General features: G+C 37.8%; 4 protein-coding genes and 1 long non-coding RNA gene across 12 annotated transcripts in view; 4 read left to right on the forward strand and 1 right to left on the reverse strand.

Annotated features, from left to right (window-relative positions):
- On the reverse strand, positions 1-19,663 carry LOC111487382 (serine/threonine-protein kinase ppk15-like). Of its 4 annotated transcripts, none has more exons than XM_023134765.1 (8): positions 19,643-19,663; positions 2,739-3,204; positions 1,684-2,401; positions 1,242-1,521; positions 1,022-1,129; positions 669-947; positions 426-569; positions 1-357 (listed from the first exon to the last, which is right to left on the reverse strand). In XM_023134765.1, exons 2-8 carry the CDS (start codon positions 3,040-3,042, stop codon positions 181-183), a joined length of 2,010 nt encoding a protein of 669 aa, XP_022990533.1. In that variant the 5' UTR covers positions 3,043-3,204; positions 19,643-19,663; the 3' UTR covers positions 1-180. The 4 variants fall into 4 exon arrangements, with proteins under 4 accessions (XP_022990533.1, XP_022990534.1, XP_022990535.1 ...); XM_023134766.1 differs by lacking the exon at positions 19,643-19,663 and having other exon boundaries at positions 2,739-2,860; positions 2,937-3,022; XM_023134767.1 differs by lacking the exons at positions 2,739-3,204; positions 19,643-19,663 and having other exon boundaries at positions 1,242-1,568; positions 1,684-1,799.
- LOC111487385 lies at positions 5,119-8,231 on the forward strand. 3 transcript variants are annotated; one of them, XR_002719057.1, is made up of 4 exons: positions 5,142-5,348; positions 5,490-5,516; positions 5,604-5,689; positions 7,734-8,231. It is a non-coding gene; the product is annotated as an uncharacterized LOC111487385 (long non-coding RNA). The 3 variants fall into 3 exon arrangements; XR_002719056.1 differs by lacking the exon at positions 7,734-8,231 and adding an exon at positions 6,249-6,873; XR_002719055.1 differs by lacking the exon at positions 7,734-8,231 and having other exon boundaries at positions 5,119-5,348; positions 5,604-5,925.
- On the forward strand, positions 10,418-15,070 carry LOC111487381 (protein SMAX1-LIKE 6). Its single transcript, XM_023134764.1, has 3 exons — positions 10,418-11,691; positions 12,600-12,843; positions 13,058-15,070. The coding sequence occupies exons 1-3, from the start codon at positions 10,520-10,522 to the stop codon at positions 14,918-14,920; spliced, it is 3,279 nt and encodes a 1,092-aa protein (XP_022990532.1). The 5' UTR covers positions 10,418-10,519; the 3' UTR covers positions 14,921-15,070.
- LOC111487384 (protein ESKIMO 1-like) lies at positions 15,166-18,957 on the forward strand. Of its 2 annotated transcripts, XM_023134771.1 has the most exons (7): positions 15,166-15,303; positions 16,117-16,519; positions 16,658-17,256; positions 17,328-17,499; positions 17,788-17,987; positions 18,063-18,221; positions 18,380-18,957. In XM_023134771.1, the coding sequence occupies exons 3-7, from the start codon at positions 16,694-16,696 to the stop codon at positions 18,726-18,728; spliced, it is 1,443 nt and encodes a 480-aa protein (XP_022990539.1). In that variant the 5' UTR covers positions 15,166-15,303; positions 16,117-16,519; positions 16,658-16,693; the 3' UTR covers positions 18,729-18,957. The 2 variants fall into 2 exon arrangements, with proteins under 2 accessions (XP_022990539.1, XP_022990537.1); XM_023134769.1 differs by having other exon boundaries at positions 16,117-17,256.
- Positions 19,661-19,934, forward strand: part of LOC111487380 (clathrin heavy chain 1) — a 12,862-nt gene continuing 12,588 nt past the window's right edge. For both annotated transcript variants that reach the window (XM_023134762.1, XM_023134763.1), the window contains exon 1: positions 19,661-19,891. In XM_023134762.1, coding sequence (XP_022990530.1) covers positions 19,847-19,891 — 45 coding nt within the window. In that variant the 5' untranslated portion in view covers positions 19,661-19,846. The remainder of the gene's footprint in view (positions 19,892-19,934) is intronic.

The following is a 19,934-nucleotide window of genomic DNA, read 5'->3' on the forward strand; positions in this document are numbered from 1 at the left end:
TTCAAGAAACTGTTCTTCAAAATTTATATGCAAAGTTCTTTCACAAATTTACAAACAAGCTCCATGAATATACAACTACAAAAATGCAAAACCAGAAGCCAACTTCTTTTTCTCTTATTCCTTTCTTTAATTTAATTGATGGGTAATGAATATTTCTTCAAAAAAAATTTACGGAAACAGCTATTCGTACGACTGCGAAAACCACGGGTGTGCAAGTGCTTCCTTTGCAGTTGGTCGTCTTTCTGGATCGATCTCGAGTAAGTTAGAGAGAAAATCAACAAACCCGGAGTCGAAAACCTGCAGATGATCCTCCAAGGAGGTCTCTTCAGGGATGATGAGTTCCATTTGATCCGTTTCCTGAAATGCAAATTCTCAAACGTCATCAATGTTCTTTGGATGGAAAAATATTATGTTTTATCACCAACCTCATTCATATAATACAGATCATTTTCTTCTGTGAAGTATTTGTGTGTCTCCTGTCCGTTTAGCAGCATCTCTGTGTTGATCGGACCGAACAACCCAATCATCCGAGCAAGGATCATTACAACTGCCTCATTTGGAAACAATACCTGAAAAAAAACATGGCAGACCAGTAAATCTAACGTATAAAAGTCGATTGGTTTCACTCGAAGCGGAGTTTTATATGGATATGAGAAAGAAAAGCTTACTTCTCCGGACCATAGCTCAGCCAAGATACAACCGAGAGACCACAAGTCGATCTTTGGATCGTATGAAAGACCTAGCATTACTTCGGGAGCTCTATAGGATCGAGACTGCACGTATAGGCACAAGTTATCTGATCGAAAGCAACTGCTTCCAAGGTCGATAACCTTTATCTCGCATCGTTTGTAACTTTTCATAAGAATGTTTTCTGGCTTTAGATCACAGTGAATGATTCCCAAATGATGCAAGAACTCCAATGCCTCCAAACATTGACGCGCGATGAACTGTCGAGAGAAAATTGGTAAGCTTTTTCGAAGTTTAAGAAAACATAGCCACGTTTAAGCGTACCCGAACATACCTGCAACCTACGAAATGTAAAATAAGCATCTCCACCAGATTCTTGATTGAATTTTTGAAACTCGTACAAGTTCGATCGAAGTAGCTCACAAACAATGAAGAGACGTTCCTGTCGAATTTGCATTACATGTAAGAGTGAGTGGAGCTAAAGAATGCTCGAAGTTCGTACTAATCCGACTTGAAAGTTCAAAGCAAGCTTGAGGGCAGCAGATAAAACAGACCTGATGATAAAAGTAGTCGTAAAGTCGTAAAATGTGGTGCTGATCTGCCGGGTCATGTTTGTTGACAAGCTTTAAAAGTTTGATTTCATCTAAGCTCTGATCGAAAAAATCTTTGTCGTTTTTTATGATCTTCAGGCAAACGTCGATTCCTGTCTGAAGATCGTGTGCTTGGACAACCTTACTAAAAGCGGCCGATCCTATGTACTCGGTTACGTAGTATCGGCCTGCAAGGACCGTATTTAGAACAATAGGCAAATCCTTGCTCTCTTCAAACCCAGTCCTGTAGATTGCATAATACATCAGAACAACTCATTGCAACATATCAACCTGCAACACACGAGCTTTAATAGATATTTAAAACGTATGAGCATCGAGTGCTTAGTGGTTTAAGCATCGTTTCTAGACTACGATATAAGGGAAACTTCAGCAAAAGATAGCCAACCTGTTCTTTCTATGTATAATTCTCAGATCAAACACTTCGAATTCGTCGTCGCAGATATTATAAATCGGGAGCTCGTCAGCAGCAACGCCATCTCCATCTGCAGCTGCTTCAGATTCATTGGCTTCATCCTCTACTTCATGACTTCCATCTTTATAGCTACTGGTTGCATTAAGTACCGACTTATTTTGGGGATCATTGTGATCTTCAAACCCTTTCGAATAATCACGACAAGGAGCTGAATCACAGTTTGTGGCAATGTCTTTAACTGTTTCATTAAAACTCGGATTCAGATAACTACAATCAGCAGTCTTCTGGCTATAAAACTCTCCATTGGCAGCACAGCATTTGCAAAAAGGAATAGAATCCTCAGGAAACCCCTCGAAGCCTCCTTCAAGTTGCTTATATCTATCGACACAATAAGGATGATCTATGACCTCGAGCAAACTTTCATCACTAGATGGAGCTGCACAACAAAGAATCGACTTCTCCGGAGCTGATAAACTACTATATTGTTCATCTCTCTCAGTGGACATTATGAACTTATCCTCACTTGGGCAGCCAAACAAATCCTGACCCTCAAAGGAGGGTGTCATGAAATTCACATCCTCTTGTTCATCATACCAAGGCAAATCGAATTCATGGTAATCGCGCGCCGTGTCGAACTGAGAGGCAATATCTGAAGAAGAATCTGATGGAATACCATACGGATTGATGAACTCTGCAACAGTAAAGATATTCTGAGCAATCTGAACTAAAACAAAACACAAAAATCGATTGGGAGAAAGAACACTAAAGATCAATGGAAGCAAATAAAGAAAGAACACTAAAGAACAAAAGTAATCTCGTTCACTAATCACTTCAAACCCCATTTCTCAAGACATGGATCTAACAACAAATTAAAGCGAAGAAAGCTTAGCATTCCACTTCAACTCACAACGATTAAGGCTGCTCGAAGAGACATTCCGCATTTCAGAAACAAACAAAGAATCTTATAATTAAGCTCATGATGATCAATCAGAATTTGAAATCTGATTCAATTCGTTTAAAATCATTACCAGAAGAGCAAACATCAGAAGTAGAAGACCTCAAGCTCACGAACTCATCATCGGAGGAAACAGAGTTCGATCCACAACGATCGTTTCCGTCTCCGTCGCCGTTGGAAAGAGCGGGAAATTTCCTGGAAACGGATGGAATTCTGAGGGGAGGTGGAGGAGGAACCATAGGAAAGAAGAATTTCTCAAAATCAAAAGAACCTAATCTCGATTTTTCGACCATATCCCTTTTGAGAGCGAACTCTGCCTCTGAGAACCCATTTTTCCTCAGAAATTGCAGTACTGCTTCAACGTCGGAAACCGCCATGGATGAAGGAAAAAGAAGCTCAAAATTTGAGAGATGATGGCGGGGTGCGAGAGAAACGAGTGAAAATGGTATTTGGAAGATTTGGATTAAAGGAAGTGGAAATTATTTTGGGAGGACTCGGAATTTGCATGCTGCACAGACCTTTCTCTCTCTATCTTGCTCCTTCACGCACTCTCCCTCCTCCTCTCTCTGTTTTATGTACTTTTTTCCTTTTTTCTTTTCTCTTTTGAATGTTCTGTGAAACTGAAGCAATCGAAGGGCGCCCATGATTTCCAGATTAGCAACTTTCAAAATGAATTAACCTGGGTTTAAGGGGTTTTGATTGGTGGGTCCCTTTTCATTATGGACGCTACGATTATCCACGTGGATTAATATACGCCCTATTTCAATTTTCTTTTTCTTTTTTTCTTTTTTCTTTTTTCTTTTTATTTTTCGCGACAAGATTTTGTAGTCGTTGGGGACCGAATTCATTTCAACTTTTCCACTCCCTTTTTTCTTCTTTATATATATATATAATTTAATTGTTTATATTTATTTTTCAACCTCTTTCAATTTTTTTATAGTTTTGGTATATATATATTTTTTTAGTTCAAATTTATATTTAATTGACTGATATTATATGGTTGGTTGCACGAAGAAAAAGAAAAATCATAACTTATTTAAGGTTTAGAGAATGATCGCACTAAATTTGAGTTATATTCGTACTATACATATTTATAATAATTTAATTTCTATATACAAAGAAATTTAACGGAATAGTTTCTTCTATTTACAAAGTGGTGTTAAATGCATTGAATATCGACGACATGATACGGACATAAATTGATGTTACAAATGATTTTTAACCATACCCTTATTAATGAAAAGTGGTTATATTGAAAACGATGCGTTCAAATGCAATGATGAAATAGACATAAATTCAAAAGTATGAAAATGAAAGGTTAAATTGAATATTATAATTAAAAAATAAAATATTATAATTAATCATATTTTGTTTTAAATTGAATTTGAATACTTTCGTTTAGAATTTATTGGAATTAAAAAATTGAAGAATTTAAATATGGTAGAGTGAATAAATAATAATAAATGAAAAAATAATAATTAAGAGGACTTTTAGGGGGGTGGCTGTGATGGAGCAATGCACCCACCGCAGGGCCATTATGGTTGGTTTTTTAAAATCACTCACACAAGCACCTTTTTTTTTTTCTTCTCACTTTTTTATCTCCCTTTGCATGTGACTGTACGTTTTTTTTCACTTTTCTTTTCTTTTTTATTAATTAATATTCATATTGGTAGACCATAAATTGAGTATAGAAGAAAAAGCTCGTATTTGACAGATTTCGAGCAACTCCCAATTTTTTAGAGAGCCACTCCTCTTTCATCGGACTTGTTGTGACCTAACCACTTTCATATTTCGAATGAGAAATTGTGCTTTCGATCTTGCTCTCTCGGTTTGGTCATTTGTGTGAGGCACTTGATTTTATAGGCGGGTTTTCTTAAGGACAAAAAAAATAAATAAATAATAGCAAGTTTGTTTGACTAAAATTTTGACCATAATTTATAATTTCAGGTTGAATAGTCCACGATCCGGAGTTCTTGACATTTAAATTTGTTATATTTTATATTAAATTTAAATACGGGTAGTTGTTACTCTTTAGACAGCTTAATGATTTGATTAATGAAAAAAACTTGAAAAATGTTAATTTTTTTAATATAAAGTTTGGTCACAAATAATACACTAATATTAATATCCAACAAATGGATATTGAGATTTGGATGGTTTATTAAATTTTTATTTAAAAAAATTGGACAAATTAACAAAGCTTGGAGGCATCTTTGAAGATTAGAAATTGAAAGGTGGATTATAAAATTAATTAGTAGTTAAGAAATTTGGTATACGATTAAACTAAAATATTTAGAGTAGGTGGTGACGTCTGTTGGGAGTACTTGAATACGTGGATACACAGCCCAATATTGGGCTTGAGACAAGCCCATATCAAGTTGGTCTGGGCTTTTCTAACATATTACTTTTCTTGTACAGCCCAAGTTCTTGTGATTTTTTTAGAAAAAAATAAGAAAATCTCTGCAATATTGAATAGAATGTGGATATGCGAATTTAACAGGAGAACAAGCATTCCAAGAATCGGAGGATTTTTCGATCGAAATTATTGTTTGATTCGTTTTTGCTTCAACTGGATTTATCTTTTTCTGATTTGTTGAACTGAATTGGCCAAAGTTTTGTAAACAGAGGAAGAAATGGAGTACGAAGTGGAAGGGGAAGCGAAAGTGTGTCCCAATCAAGGAAGGTAATGGCGTAAGAACCAGGTTCCCCACTAAGCACAAACTAATATCGCCTCTTCTTTCCTTTCCTTTCATTTTCAATTCTTTTTCCTTCCACACAAATTTCAACATCTTTATAATTTATTTTTTACGTGCTTTTTCCACAGTCCAGGGATTTCCCTGCCGAGGAATAGGTATGCCCACATTCATAGTCAAACAATTCAAATTCCTGTTCCTTTTTCCGGGAGGATATTATTTAGTATTTTGCTGCACTTTTGTAGTGATTGAAGCATTATAAAGCATAAAGATGCTAGTGGGCGGAGCTTTTTCCAATGCTGTTTCTACACATTCATTAGCCTAAGCTCTGGTGCGGTTAATCAACTCTGGAATATACTTTTTCTTCATTTTGTTTCTCTTTTTTCTTTATTTGGTTGAAATTATTTACAATTATAGTAACAATGGTTTAGGAAAAGAGGGGGTTGAGATCTATGCTATTGATTGAACTATCGACCTTTAAATATTTTGTTTTGGCGTTGGTCATCATTGGTTAGAGGGCTATGGTGTTCTTCATGAAATTTATAGTGGTTGGTGTCATATCATAAATAGAACATCCATTTATAGCATCGATGGATTTTGCAACTATGACAACCTTGTTCCTAACGCATTATGAATCAGAACAATTACTACAAAATCAAACAAATTCCGCAAGTGTCAAAAAATATAAAGAGAAATAAAAGAGTGAAGTCATGTCCACCACCCTTTATGTGACAAGCACGTTGAATCATCGTGCCGAGATTCATACGGATTTTACTATATTTGTGCCTAGAAGTTTATTTTTTAAGGTAGTGGATAGTAAATTTGGGTTCTGCAAGAATTCTGTTTTTAGATCTTAAAGGCTAAACCATCTTGTTCGTTCATATTATCAGGACATCCCGAAGATCCATTCATTGGGCCTCTGTGTCCATGCCGAGTATTAGTTATAGGAAATTAAGGATCATGGAGCAGTAAAAGTCGTGATAAGTAAGCACCAATAATTTGCCCAACCCATTTGCTAATGGTCCATTTACTACAAGAAATGCACCTTATATTGCTTTCTTTCTAGCTCAGTATTTTTTTTTTTTTAGTTGACCAATGAGACGTTTAGTAGTTGGCAGCCTGATTCAACAACATGACTAATAGGAAGTTGGCCACTTGGATTACTGGACCAAAGTCAAATCCCATCACTCTTTATTGGAAAAAGCTTATTCAGTAATGATGCTTACTAGTTTTCAATTGCTGAAGTGAGAGGAAGGTTGAATATCTTCCCTAAATGTTCTAAACTTCTATTATCTTTTCCTTCTTTATTTAGTTTTTGAGTGGAAACTTGTTGAAAAGGAATTTCTGCAGTGTTTCTGGTCCCCAAAAGAAACAACTAATCTCTCTTTTACTTGTAGGACTTTATTTTCCTCATTTGATTGTCCAGCTCTAAGAGTTTCTTGTAGAAAATCTCATTTGTTCAAAGACAAAAATAACTGTTATTTGAGATAGGAAGGATTGAGTTCAAGAATTTCTGATCTGCTTTTGCTTAAGATCTAGTTGACAGATCTTCTGCCATTTACCTTTCACTAACATATCAAAGAATGTAAACCCATTTTCTTTTAATATATATTTGTTTGTGTGTTTTGTGGTTAAATTGCATATTCTGTACCTATGGTTGGGAGAAAGTTAGAATTTCACCCCTATGATTTTTGAAACTCTCATAATTTGAGATCGCGCCTCGGTTGGAGAGGAGAAAAAAGTATTTCTTATAAGAGTGTGAAAACCTCTCTTATGCATTTTAAAACCATAGTAGATGTGTTTTAAAACTATAAGAGTGTGAAAACCTCTCTCTAGTAGACGTGTTTTAAAATCATAAGCTGACGGCAATACATAACGAGTCAAAGCAAACAATATATGCTAGCAGTGGACTTGGACTGTTACAAATGGTATCAGAGCTAGACACTGAACAGTGTGTCAACGAGGACGCTGACCTCCAAGGGGGGTGGATTGTAAGATCCCACATCGGTTGGAGAGGAGAACGAAACATTTCTTATAAGGATGTGGAAACCTCTCCCCATGAGATTGATGGCAATACGTAACGGACCAAAGCAGCTTTACATTAAATAAGGACCAGATTCTAACTACCTCCAAACCATAAGGACTAATTTGCTACTTATTCTGTATTTATATATTTATTATCACAGCCCCACCTGATCTCCTTTACCATGGCATTATTGAATATTGTCATGTATGACAGCTACTGCTGGCAGATATGCATAGTCCCCCCCCCCCCTTCCCCCACCACTTTTGAGCACTTCATTAAATCAGTCCTTTCTCCTCCAATATGGTTATCACATGGGGGAAATTCATTCATAGCTTTCTATTTCTTGTAGGCTAGATTTACTTGTCAGATTCTTACGAGGTATAGCCCAAGGGAGTTAAACAAGTAAAACCTTCAGGTTAAATCTACCAGATCAACCTTTCACTTCCATGTCTTGTGAATTGACAGTGAGAAATGACCAAACTTTGTAATGAATTAATATGTTGTCAGCAACAAGAATCCAGAGCAGATCGTGTAGGTGTTGGTGTTGCGAGACTCCATAAATAAAGCTATGTCGTTTTGTCTCTTTCTATTTATCTTATTTATATGCCTAAAAGTTACGCTACTGAAGATCTCGTTTGTATCCTTTTTCCCCCTCTTCTTTAGTAAAAACATTCTTGGGTCTGCTTAAACTTAGTTGAGCAAGTTATTGTTAGAATATTGTAGCTAATTGATTGGGTTGGGAACAATTTGAATTGCTTAGGCGGTTGTACTTAAAAATTGGATCGAAACAACCTTAATTATTGCAAGGTAAAAGCAAAGCAGAAAAGGGAAGGGGAAAAAGAAAAGGAAAACAACGTGTAGCTAAAAGCCAAATGCTTTTTGACAGAAAATAATGCAAAGTCTTTGTGGGTTCTCTATTCCTAGAATCTCTCTCTTTTTCCTATCTCTATCGCAGGCCGATTAGCTCCACACACACACACACACACACATCCTTCTTTCCCAATAGCTTTAGTGGGAGCAAAGAACCTACGAATTCATATTTAGAACAAGTGAAGACTGCTTCTATAGTGGAAAAATACTTTATACTCTTTGTTATTCCAAAGATAATAAGCTTAGGATTCAACCCCTCCCCCACCAAAATCAAAGAGAGAATCGTTTTGGCTGGGCCTACATCTTTAACTACTGAAACCTCAATAGGAAAGGATGCATGTGGACTGCTTGAGGTTTGTATTTGAAGTGTGAATTCTATAATCAATTGTTTTCTTTGAGCAGATTATCATGACTTAATGGGATAAGGATCTGTTCTTTTTTTTTTTTTTTTTTGGTTAATGAGAGCTTGATTTATGTGTGTCCTGTCTTGTTTTAGGAATTTATGTATAGTGGTTTATTTGGAAATATTCTTTCGACGTTTAAAAACTCATCCAAATTGATATCCCAAACCCATTCTTGATACTCACTATCTGGTTATCATTCATATTTTTAGTGTTTGATTGTTTGAAATAATGTTTGTGATTATGTCTTCCTTCTCACTCAGACTTGAACGAGTTGCTTCTAATTCATTCAAATCCAAAGCTTTTCCCCCCATCAAACGTGGGAGGGTACACAACCGTGAGAGAAAGAGCTTCTGACAAACGTACAATCAATATCTTGTTATCTGTATGTATACAATAATAGCTACGAGCTACTAGAGAGAACTACGAGTAGTCACTCCACTTGAATTCTATCCATACGAGGAGACCACATATTCGAATGAAAACTTACCTCTTTTGTATGCTCCACTTTACCTTCCTCAATTGTAAATATTTGCTTCGAGGAAAAGTTAGAAAGAAAGAGCCAAGTGGGGAGGACAGGTTGTGATAGGTTTAACAAGAGAACAGCTCATAGAGAATACTAATTTACCAATATCATCACATTTACTTTGGCCCTTTTGAGTGGCTGAGTCAACTCTATATAATTATATATTCAAAGATGAAGGGTGAGAGGAACAGAGAGAGTTTAAGATTGAAAGGTTTGGAGAATCAAAGCTGAGCCTCCTTCCCTCCCCTCGGCCCTTCCTCTCGTGAGGACCCGAGAGTAATCCAGGGCGAAACGAAGAAAGAAGAAAATAGTTTATCTTGGATTAAAAAGAAAATTTAGATGTTGGATCGATATTTGACATGTCCTTGATATGCATTCTACTTTACATGACTACGACACTATAAAGAAAGGAAAAAAAAGAGGGAGGGTCCATATTCTAAAAGGATATTTGAAATGAATTCAACCTCTTTTCGTATGAAAGGAATGTGTATGGTGGTGGTTCGAGTTTGAGTATGACTTCTCTTTCTTTCAACTTTTTAAATATAATTTTATTGAACTCCGGACCCATTAAACACGATGATCAAATCCAATCTATCCCAACACAATCAAATTACAAAAGAAAAAGGGGAATGAAAGGGAATATAGAGGGTGTTAGTGTGGGTTGGGGAGTGGGCATGAACACCATGCCTGGAATGGCGAGTTGCCTGGAAGTGGTTGGTGAGTCAACTCATCCCACAAGCACCTAAAATAGCATACATCAAAAGAGAAACTTATATGACAGCACAAGCAGACCCACAGCTGAGTGTGAGTCACCAATGTTGTGTCCTGGGCCCCACCCACCCCTGTTTGGTGGATACAATTACAGTAAGATTTTTTTTTTTTTTTTTTTTTTACAAAAATAATTTCACTTCCAAATCATTTTAAATATTTATTATTATTTTAAAATTGAGGAAGAAAAAAAAAGATGGAAAAATAAGAGAAAAAGACGGGGAAAGATGCCATTGCCATGTTCGATCCCTGTTCCTGTTGTAAAATGCCTTCTGGAAGACAATGCCCCACACTTATTGCTGGCCCCCACATTTCACCACCATTGTCATTCCTCTTGCCACGTCATCCCCTCCTTCTTTTTCCTTATATATATATATATATATTTCATTTTAATATTTCTATCTTTCTTATTCTATAATTTCATATCATTTTCTTTTCTTTTCCATGATTTTCTGAATTAAAAAAGAAAACACGAAGAATTGGTAGATTTTGTAAAAAAAATTATATATTTTTTTTTATTTGAATCTAAATTTGAGGTGGTTTTTGTTGGGTTTTGTATGCTCGGCGGTGATGCCTACGGCGGTAAGTTCAGCTCGGCAATGCTTAGCACCAGATGCTGCACACGCGCTGGACGAGGCGGTGGCGGTGGCGCGCCGCCGTGGGCATGCTCAGACGACGTCGCTTCACGCCATATCCGCATTTCTCTCTCTTCCCTCCTCCGCGCTTCGTGACGCATGTGCACGCGCCCGCAAAACTTCCGCTTACTTCCCTCGTCTTCAATTCAAAGCCCTCGAGCTCTGTCTCAGCGTCTCTCTCGACCGTGTCCCCTCCACTCAACTTTCCAATGACCCTCCCGTCTCCAACTCCCTCATGGCTGCCATTAAGCGTTCTCAGGCTAACCAGCGCCGGCAGCCGGAGAATTTACATTTGTACCACCAGCTCTCTCAACAGTCCTCCATTGCTTGCGTCAAAGTCGAGCTCCAGCATTTTCTTCTTTCCATTCTCGACGATCCTGTCGTCAGTAGGGTTTTCGGCGAAGCTGGATTTCGGAGCTCCGAAATCAAGCTTGCTATTATTCGTCCTTTCCCTCAGCTTCTTCGCTACTCCTCTCGCGCTAGAGGCCCCCCTTTGTTCCTCTGTAATTTGATGGACTATTCCGATCCTAATCGTCGGGGTTTCTTGTTTCCACTTTCCGGATTCCGCGATCGGGACGACAACGAAAACAATCGCAGAATCGGACAGGTTTTGGGGAGAAACAGAGGAAGGAATCCTCTACTCATCGGAGTATCTGCTTACGTTGCTCTCGAGAGCTTCACGGAGGCCGTCGATAAACGGAACAACAAGTTCTTGCCGGAGGAATTGGTCGGTGTGAGAACTGTTTCCCTCGAGAACGATTTCTCTAAGTTTTTGTCTGAGAATTCCGAAATGGGGTCTTTGAATGTGAGATTCGTGAAGGTCATTCAGATGGTGGAGCAGTCGCCATGGCCTGGATTGATAGTAAATTTCGGAGACTTGAATGCACTCGTCGACGATAATTCTTCCGATGACCGAGCAAGCCATGTCGTCGGCCACTTGAAAAAGTTGGTCGACGTTCATGGCGATAAAGTTTGGTTGATTGGCGCAGCTGCAAGCTATGAAACTTACATGAGATTGGTTACTAAATTTCCTTCGATTGAGAAGGACTGGGATTTACATCTCTTGCCCATAACTTCTCTCAGACCTGAATCATATCCCAGGTCCAGGTCAGACTCCAAATCTTTCTTGGAATTTGCTTTTAGAATTTTATAAGATTTTCTTGTTCATGAATTTTGAGTATTGGGTTTATTTTATTGTTTCTTACAAGTAGTCAATACTGGTAGTTCAAATAAGATATAACACCTGGATGACGGCAGCTGTCTATCTCATTTTAGATCTCTGTCTTTTTCTCTTTTAAGATCTAGCCTGCCTTACACATGGAAATTCATGCCTTTTCACCCTGAAACTTGATCATTTATAAAATTATTCGATTGTTTGAGAAGTTGGATAGAGTAAAAAAGCTCACCTAACATGTCAAGATTTCTATAAATGGAAAGGTTTGCATCTATAATACGAGGGTGTAATGTCTTTTACTTGAGATTATCATACAATTCCATAGAATTTAGATGAATATAAGTTTAAATACTAATTGATACTGATTTTGTTGATATCATTATTTTATTGATCTTTCCATCTAACTTTCTGTAAATTTGAGAGCTTGATATCTGCATTAACATGAACTTGTAGAAGATTTTTCAATCTCTTGCTGATTCTGGGTTTCCAAAGTTGTCCGTAGTTAAAAGGTCTCTGCTTCATCAAAATTTTTGAAATGAATTGTACATTCGTTTGTAAACATTTCTGTCATTTTTTTTTTTTTTTTTTTTTGTGAGATTCCACGATGGTGGAGAGAGGAACGAAATATTTTTTATAAGGGTGTGGAAACTTCTGCCTAGTAGACGCGCTTTAAAACCTTGAGTGGAAGCCCGAAAGAAAAACCCAAGAGGACAATATGTGCTATCATTGGACTTGGACTATTACATTTTTTCTTCCATAAATCTTAAGAAGCCAACCATTTTCTGTTTCGTTTGTAACTTTGGATTCTTGGATCTTATGGTTATCCTCTTTGTCACTACAGTTTGATGGGATCATTTGTTCCACTTGGGGGGTTCTTTTCGACACCTTCTGATGCAAGTATCCCTTTGAGCGGTTCAGGCCAACATCGTTCCCGCTGTCTTCAATGTGACAAAAACTGTGAAGACGAAGTGATTGCTGCTTCAAAAGGCGTTTTTACACCCCCTCTATCCGAGCAGTACCAATCTAGCTTGCCTTCTTGGATGCAAATGACTGAACTTAGCAACTCGGATGGATTCGATGCGAAGGTGAGTATTTGCTTTCAAATTCAATTCTCAGTATATGGTAGTGTTTTTCATGTTATAAGATATGTTCAATTTGAATAGAGGCTATACTAATTGAGAATTTCCATAACAACCAATTTCTTTTGTTCTTAAAGTTGTGAGGACTGATAATGTAGTTTACTTTAGAGAATTCTCTGCTTTTCTTGTGTAAAAGCTAGTTCATACGTCTTCAGTGCAGACCAGAGATGATGGACTGGTATTGAGTGCCAAAATTGCAGGGTTCCAAAAGAAATGGGACAATATATGCCAGCGTCTTCATCACGGTCAACCATTAAAAGAAGCACACGTGTTTCCGATGATTGTGGACTTCCGAGTCGCTGAAGATAAAAAGGAACGTGCTGCTGTTCATAATGCATGTATTTCATCACACCAGGATTCATCTGCTGATTTGAACTCCAGAAATTTCATGGATTTACCAAAGATTTCTCTCTCAAGATCAAACACCTTTCCTTTATCTGGCAAGCCGAGTAACGAGAATCTCCTATCCAAACTGCAGGAAGAAACATCTAAAACTGAAGATCTCGAGTTAAGGGGCGGCAAATCTCGTTTCAGCCTGTCAATTTCCAGTGTCGATGATGAAAGTCGAACGTCTCCCCCATCAGCAGGGTCTGTCATGACAGATTTAGGGTTGGGGATAGTTTCCTTGCCTACCAGTAATAAGCTGAAGAAACCGTTAAATCCTAATGCCGAAGGCTGCTGTTCAACAAATGTTGATTTGCTTAATGGTAAAGTCTGTAATGTCTTCACTTTATCTTCATCCTGTTCCAGCCCTGAACAAATAGGACAGATGAATGCCATGGATGTGAAGATGCTCTTTCGATTGCTCAAGGAAAGAGTTTTCTGGCAAGATCACGCTGTGAGCATCGTTAGTCAAACGATATCCCAACACCAAACCAGAAGCGAAAAACGCCATGGATCTCATTTGAGGGGGGACATATGGTTCAACTTTATTGGTCCTGATAAGTTTGGTAAAAAAAAAGTTGCTATTGCTCTTGCTGAGATATTGTATGGAAACAAGGATCAGTTCGTATGTGTTGACTTGAGCTCCCAAGATGTGACGATCAATCCCGATACGCTTCGTGGATGCCCTCGTATGAGAAGTAACAACCCAGAATTCAGAGGGAAAACTGTTCTGGATTTCGTTGCGGCTGAGTTGAGGAAGCAACCTTTGTCGGTCATTATGCTTGAAAATGTTGACAAGGCTGAACTTCTTGATCAAAATAGATTGTCACAAGCTATTCGAACTGGTAAACTCTCAGACCTGCAAGGCAGAGAAGTTAGCATTAAGAATGCGATATTCATGATGACATCGACGTCCTTGTGTACTAAACAACAAATGATTTTTCCCGACGAGAAAATGTCCAAGTATTCTGAAGAAAGACTCTTGAAAGCGAAAAGCTGGTCGCTACAGATAAAAGTTGATTCTAGCTTTGGAGATCAAGCAAACCGAACCAAGACTGTCTCCAACCCATTCTTCATGAACAAAAGGAAGCTCAATGTCATAGAAGAATCTTCAGATCAACTGGTGAAACGGTGTCACAAGACATCAAACAAGTACCTGGATTTGAATCGGCCTGCAGAAGAAGACGTGGAACACGATATCGATGGGGACTGCCCCGATGATGACTCCACTTTTGAGATCAAAACATGGTTACAAGATTTCTGTAACTACATTGATCAAGTAGTAGTTTTCAAGCCATTTGATTTTGATTCTCTAGCTGAGAAAATTCAACGGGAAGTTGAGAAGATCTTCCATAGTGTGTTTGGCTCAGAATGCATGCTTGAAATTGACTCAAAGGTGATGGAACAATTGCTTGCAGCTGCCTATATTTCATATGGTAATACAGAAGTAGATGATTGGATGGAGCAAGTCCTAAGCAGAAAATTCTTAGAAGTCAAAAGAACACGCATACTCTCTAATTACTCCATTGTCAAACTCTCTGCCTATGATCAGGAGCTTTCCTTGGAGGAAAAAACAGCAGAAATCTGTCTTCCCCGGAGAATCATTTTAGATCCAACGTCGTGGTCGTGTTCTAGCTAAGATGTTAAATGCAGTGTCATGTAATGTAGTAAGAAATCTTGCTTAGCCTGTAAATCCCCATAAGTTTTTGTTGCGTTTTCTTTTTCAAGGTTATGTTCTGTAAGATATGGTATTTAGTTGCGTGATTAAGTTCAGCAAGTTATAAGCCAATTGTCGTTGTTTTTGCTTGTTCTTTTCTCTTCCTTTTGGCCTGAGTTATAAGCAATTTTGGTTCCCAATATGGTAGGAACTTGCGAGGAGGATGAGCAGCAGGTCAAATCCAAGCCACACGTGGAAGTGGTAGGGGCTACCTCTCTGCAACTACTTTCGAATAGGAGACATGAAGAAGCAAACAATCCTTAACCATTCCATTTAAACCAACGCTTTCACAGCTTACAGTTCAGGTGTGCCAACTCCACCAACTTTTTAACTGTTCTTGTCTTGCTTTTATTAATCCCTCTTTCAATTCGTTTAAAGTTCGAAGATCTCTAGAACACAAACTTAAATCTTTACACATATTAAAGCAGACTCCATCACTCTAGGAGTAGGAAGCCAACACGAACTTCTAGATGTAGAATTTCATTAGTGATTCTTTCAAGTTCGTGGCTTGTCACATGAGTTTGAATTTCATATTTTCGTACGTGGAAACTTCCTATACTATATAATTAGTACTACATTTTTAGAATTGTAACCTTCCCATTTCCCATGACATATAAGCTACTAATACATTTTTTTTCCCAAAGTAAGTTTGTCACTAATTGTAGCACTACAGCCCGCTAACATTTACCCTTTTTTAATGCATTTACCCATATGAACCTAAAAATTTTAGTGCATTCAAACATTCTTGGACCAAAGGTGTCTTAGCTTGGAAATAAAGTGATGTCTCACCCATCAAACTACCCTAAAAAAGAAATGGAGTGACACTCAAAAAAATATCTCTATTTTGTGTCAAACACAAAAAGAGAGAGAGAGGAGAGTAGGCCATTGCTTTCCTTAGCACTTACTTTTCTCACACATAAAGTTTCTAATAATTTCCAATGAAAATTTCTCCTAAATTACATTGGGTTTGGACAGATTTAACCTTCTAATTCAGCTTAGATGTTTACTTCTACCAACCTCCCTCTCTTTTAAACATCATTTAATATAGCAATCTTCTTACAATTCTTTCTCAATGCTTCACAATATTTATAGATTGAATAAGATTTTCATTTGAATAGATCATATCCACAAGGAGACCCACGAAGATAGCGAGTACAAGGGGCAGGAAGGAATCGGGACCCTCCATCTGGAAGGGCCCAACCATAGATGAGACAGAGTATGGCCGTCAGATCAATGCTCTACAGGGACCTTCATTTCCACGCTTTCACCAACTCAGATTCGAAACCAGCTCAGAACCAACAGAAAAATGAAAATTCATAAACTTTGAGATCACTCCTCTTTCTCTCTCTAGCTCTCTTTCTCTCTCTTCTGCGGCCATTGTTTAGAGAAAATGATGAACAAAACACTGAGAAAGACATCTCCTCTTCCTACCAGAAGGGAAAAAGAAGCGATTGTTCTTTCTTCTGAGACAAACCCATTTCACCCAACCTCAATTACACCAACAAAAACCTAATTCTCAACGTAAAGTTTCTCTCTTTCTCTCTCTAAACCTCAATCCATGTCGTCCTCGCCTTCTTTGCTTTCTCTATATTTCCTTCCTTCTTCCATTCTTCTCTTCATTCCCCTTAATCGCTTTCTTTTTCTTCTTCTCGAATGCAGCCATCTCGCCGCAAGCTCTCTCTGTTCTCTTCAGAAATGGCTGCAATGAAGGCGCGAAAGAACAACAATCTCTCCATATTTGCTGTCGTTTTCTCCGTTTTTATATTTGGGGTTTTCATGTACAATGAAGACGTGAAGTCCATCGCCGAATTCCCATTTTCCAGCCCAAAAACAGAGAAGGTTCAAGAACAGAGCCAAAAACAGAGCTCCCCTGTTCACAACGCCCTTCAAACTGAGGTTTCCGAGAGTTCGAGATTCCAGCTCGGAACCAATACAGAAGAATCAGAATCAGAATTAGAATCTGATGAATCCGTTAATCTGAAATCGAGTGTTTTGAAGGAAGATGAAGAACAGAGAAATCAGAAGCTCGAACAATTGCCGGCGGTGGCCGAAGAAGTTGATGACGACGATGTCGAATTACCCCCTGAAGAATGCGATTTGTATAACGGGGATTGGGTTTTCGACAACGTTTCTTATCCTCTGTATAAAGAAGATGAATGTGAATTTCTGACAGCTCAAGTTACTTGCTTGAGAAATGGAAGAAAAGATTCTCTGTTTCAGAATTGGAGATGGCAACCCAGAGATTGTTCCTTGCCCAAGTAATAACTCTAAACTTTCCCTTTGAAAATCTCTATTGAATTACTTAACCTTAATGGGTTTCTTGTTTTAGATTCAAACCCCGATTGCTTCTGGAGAAACTGAGGGGAAAAAGGCTGATGTTCGTCGGAGATTCATTGAACAGAAACCAATGGGAATCCATGGTTTGTTTGGTTCAATCAGTGATTCCTCCGGGCAGAAAAAGCTTGAACAAGACCGGTTCACTCGCCGTCTTTAAACTTCACGTATAAATTTCGTTCTCTTTCTCTTTCGCTTTTAATTTCCTTTGTCGATTACTCCAATTTGAATGCTTTCAAATATTCGGTATTCAATTCATTAAACAACTTGGGCATATTTAACAATAATGGTGATTAAGACGGCATTTTTTTAAATTTGTTCGTTAATTTAGTGATTTCTTTTTGGAGCTTTGAAATTGAAAATTGGCATCTTTTGAGTAATGGGTTTGGTTTCGGAATTGCTTTATATGGAAGAAACAAGAGAATTGAAGGGGGGGAATGATCGTGTACATGCAGGACTACAATGCTACGGTGGAATTCTACTGGGCCCCGTTTTTGGTAGAGTCAAATTCAGATGATCCAAAGATGCACAGCATTTTGAACCGGATCATCATGCCGGAGTCCATAGACAAGCATGGAGAGAATTGGAAGAACGTGGATTATCTCGTCTTCAACACTTACATTTGGTGGATGAATACTTTCACCATGAAGGTTCTGTAAGTATTTTTCTTACTTTCAATTCCATAATATCCTCGATTAATTAAGTTTAATCATTAATTAATTACAATTAGGCGTGGTTCGTTTGAGGAAGGATCCACAGAGTTTGATGAAATCGAACGGCCAGTAGCGTATGGAAGAGTGTTGAATACATGGATGAGATGGGTAGAAGAAAACGTGGACCCTAATCGCACCACAGTTTTCTTCAGCAGCATGTCTCCTCTTCATATCAAGTATTTTTTCTCTCTCTTATTTATTCTTTTATTATTATTATTATTTACAATCACTATTAATGTAGCTTAATATTTAAAACAAAGGGACTCAAATACATCCTCCTAAGCGACCAGAAGTGTAAAACATTGTTGGTTTTTGTTTGGCTTTCGCGAAACAGGAGCTTGGATTGGAACAACCCAGATGGGATAAAATGCGCCAAAGAGACAATGCCAGTACTAAACATGACGGCGCCGCTAGAAGTGGGCACCGACCGCCGCCTCTTCTACATCGCCATGAACGTAACACAGACAATTAAAGTGCCGGTCCATTTCATCAACATCACCGCCCTCTCCGAGTACCGGAAAGACGCCCACACCTCCGTCTACACCATACGGCAGGGCAAAATGCTGACCCCCGACCAGCAGGCCGACCCCGCCACCTACGCCGATTGCATCCATTGGTGCCTGCCTGGCTTGCCCGACACCTGGAACGAGTTCATTTACACACGTATCATTTCCGACTCCTAACAAATCCCCCCTCTTTTCCGGTTCGGTTCGTGTAATCTTTTTATTACTTGGGCCCGTATAGATGGCCCAACATTCGAATTTATCTAGAATGGCGGCTGAGTAACAGGCCCAAGTTGAAGATGGGCCAAATGTTTCATGCTAGGCCCAGCCTGCTGCCTTTAAAGGTGTACCATCAAGATTGCAATGTTCCCAACTTCAGAAATAAAATTCTAAATTTTGTTTTTAGAAACCGGATGATTCTCGTGTTATAAATGAAAACTTTGGACCCATTAAATAACCATTTGAATTTTGAAAACTTAATTTTATAATTATTTTTAACTAAATATTTGAATTTTAGTCCGATTATATGAATAAAATTATATATATATATATATATATATATATATATTAGTTTTTAACATTTGAGTTGAAATTGGAGAACATAATAACAAAATAAATAAATATATAAATGGAATTAGTGTTTTATAAATTTATTTTTTTAAAATAAAAAAATAAAAATACTAAACCATTATAAAATAATGTCAAGTTAAAATTTAATTAAAAATCACTCTATAATTATCTAAACTAAACATTATATGTTTATTTATTTTTTTAATTGTTATAAATATGACAATCCGTGTCCAAAATCCAAATCGTAATTATAATTATTTTAAGAAGAAAAAAGGAAAATAAGAAAATCCAATTTTGTTCATTTGGGCCTCCGGAGTCGTACATAAATGCAAAGCTGGCACAGTTGCCATCTCCATTTTTCTAAGCCATTTTTTGCTTTTACTTTTTATTTATTTTACAATTTGAATATATATTTTCATATATTTTATTACGCCTTCCTGGTTTATTATCTTTACATTGAATTCTCCATTTAACAAAGTTGCGCCAGATTATATATTCCCACTCTCTCCTTCTTCGTCTTCTACTCTCTCTCTCTCTCTCCCTTTCCCTCCCTCTTTCTCTCTTCTGTAGATCTCTCAGTTCCCTCTGTCGTTCCGAGGGTCCGAGGGTTTCGTTGTTGCCTCAGATCTCGCCTTGCCTTCACTTCCGCTTATAGGCGTCCGATTTCTTTCTCCATCTCTCTCGTGCTGTCTCGTTAGATCCGCGTGTGTTATTGCTATCGAGCCATCATGGCGGCCGCCAGCGCTCCGATCACCATGAAGGAAGCCATAACGGTATGTTTCTTGTTGCTTTTTTTTTTTTTTTTTTTTTAATTTT

This window comes from Cucurbita maxima, unplaced genomic scaffold (genome assembly GCF_002738345.1).
Source record: "Cucurbita maxima cultivar Rimu unplaced genomic scaffold, Cmax_1.0 Cma_Scf00012, whole genome shotgun sequence".
Taxonomy (NCBI): domain Eukaryota; kingdom Viridiplantae; phylum Streptophyta; class Magnoliopsida; order Cucurbitales; family Cucurbitaceae; genus Cucurbita; species Cucurbita maxima.

What these genes read in the sequence shown, in the direction of transcription:
- LOC111487384 (XM_023134769.1), top strand. Translation starts at nt 16,652, where the DNA reads ATGCAGCCATCTCGCCGCAAGCTCTCTCTGTTCTCTTCAGAAATGGCT. An exon ending in AGAGATTGTTCCTTGCCCAA is followed by an intron (nt 17,257 to 17,327) that starts GTAATAACTCTA and finishes TTCTTGTTTTAG; the next exon opens with ATTCAAACCCCGATTGCTTC. An exon ending in TCGCCGTCTTTAAACTTCAC is followed by an intron (nt 17,500 to 17,787) that starts GTATAAATTTCG and finishes GTGTACATGCAG; the next exon opens with GACTACAATGCTACGGTGGA.
- LOC111487381 (XM_023134764.1), top strand. Translation starts at nt 10,520, where the DNA reads ATGCCTACGGCGGTAAGTTCAGCTCGGCAATGCTTAGCACCAGATGCT. An exon ending in GAATCATATCCCAGGTCCAG is followed by an intron (nt 11,692 to 12,599) that starts GTCAGACTCCAA and finishes TTGTCACTACAG; the next exon opens with TTTGATGGGATCATTTGTTC. An exon ending in CGGATGGATTCGATGCGAAG is followed by an intron (nt 12,844 to 13,057) that starts GTGAGTATTTGC and finishes TCTTCAGTGCAG; the next exon opens with ACCAGAGATGATGGACTGGT.
- LOC111487382 (XM_023134765.1), bottom strand. Translation starts at nt 3,042, where the DNA reads ATGGCGGTTTCCGACGTTGAAGCAGTACTGCAATTTCTGAGGAAAAAT. An exon ending in ATTATACATAGAAAGAACAG is followed by an intron (nt 1,522 to 1,683) that starts GTTGGCTATCTT and finishes TGCAATCTACAG; the next exon opens with GACTGGGTTTGAAGAGAGCA. An exon ending in CTGAGCTATGGTCCGGAGAA is followed by an intron (nt 570 to 668) that starts GTAAGCTTTTCT and finishes GTTTTTTTTCAG; the next exon opens with GTATTGTTTCCAAATGAGGC.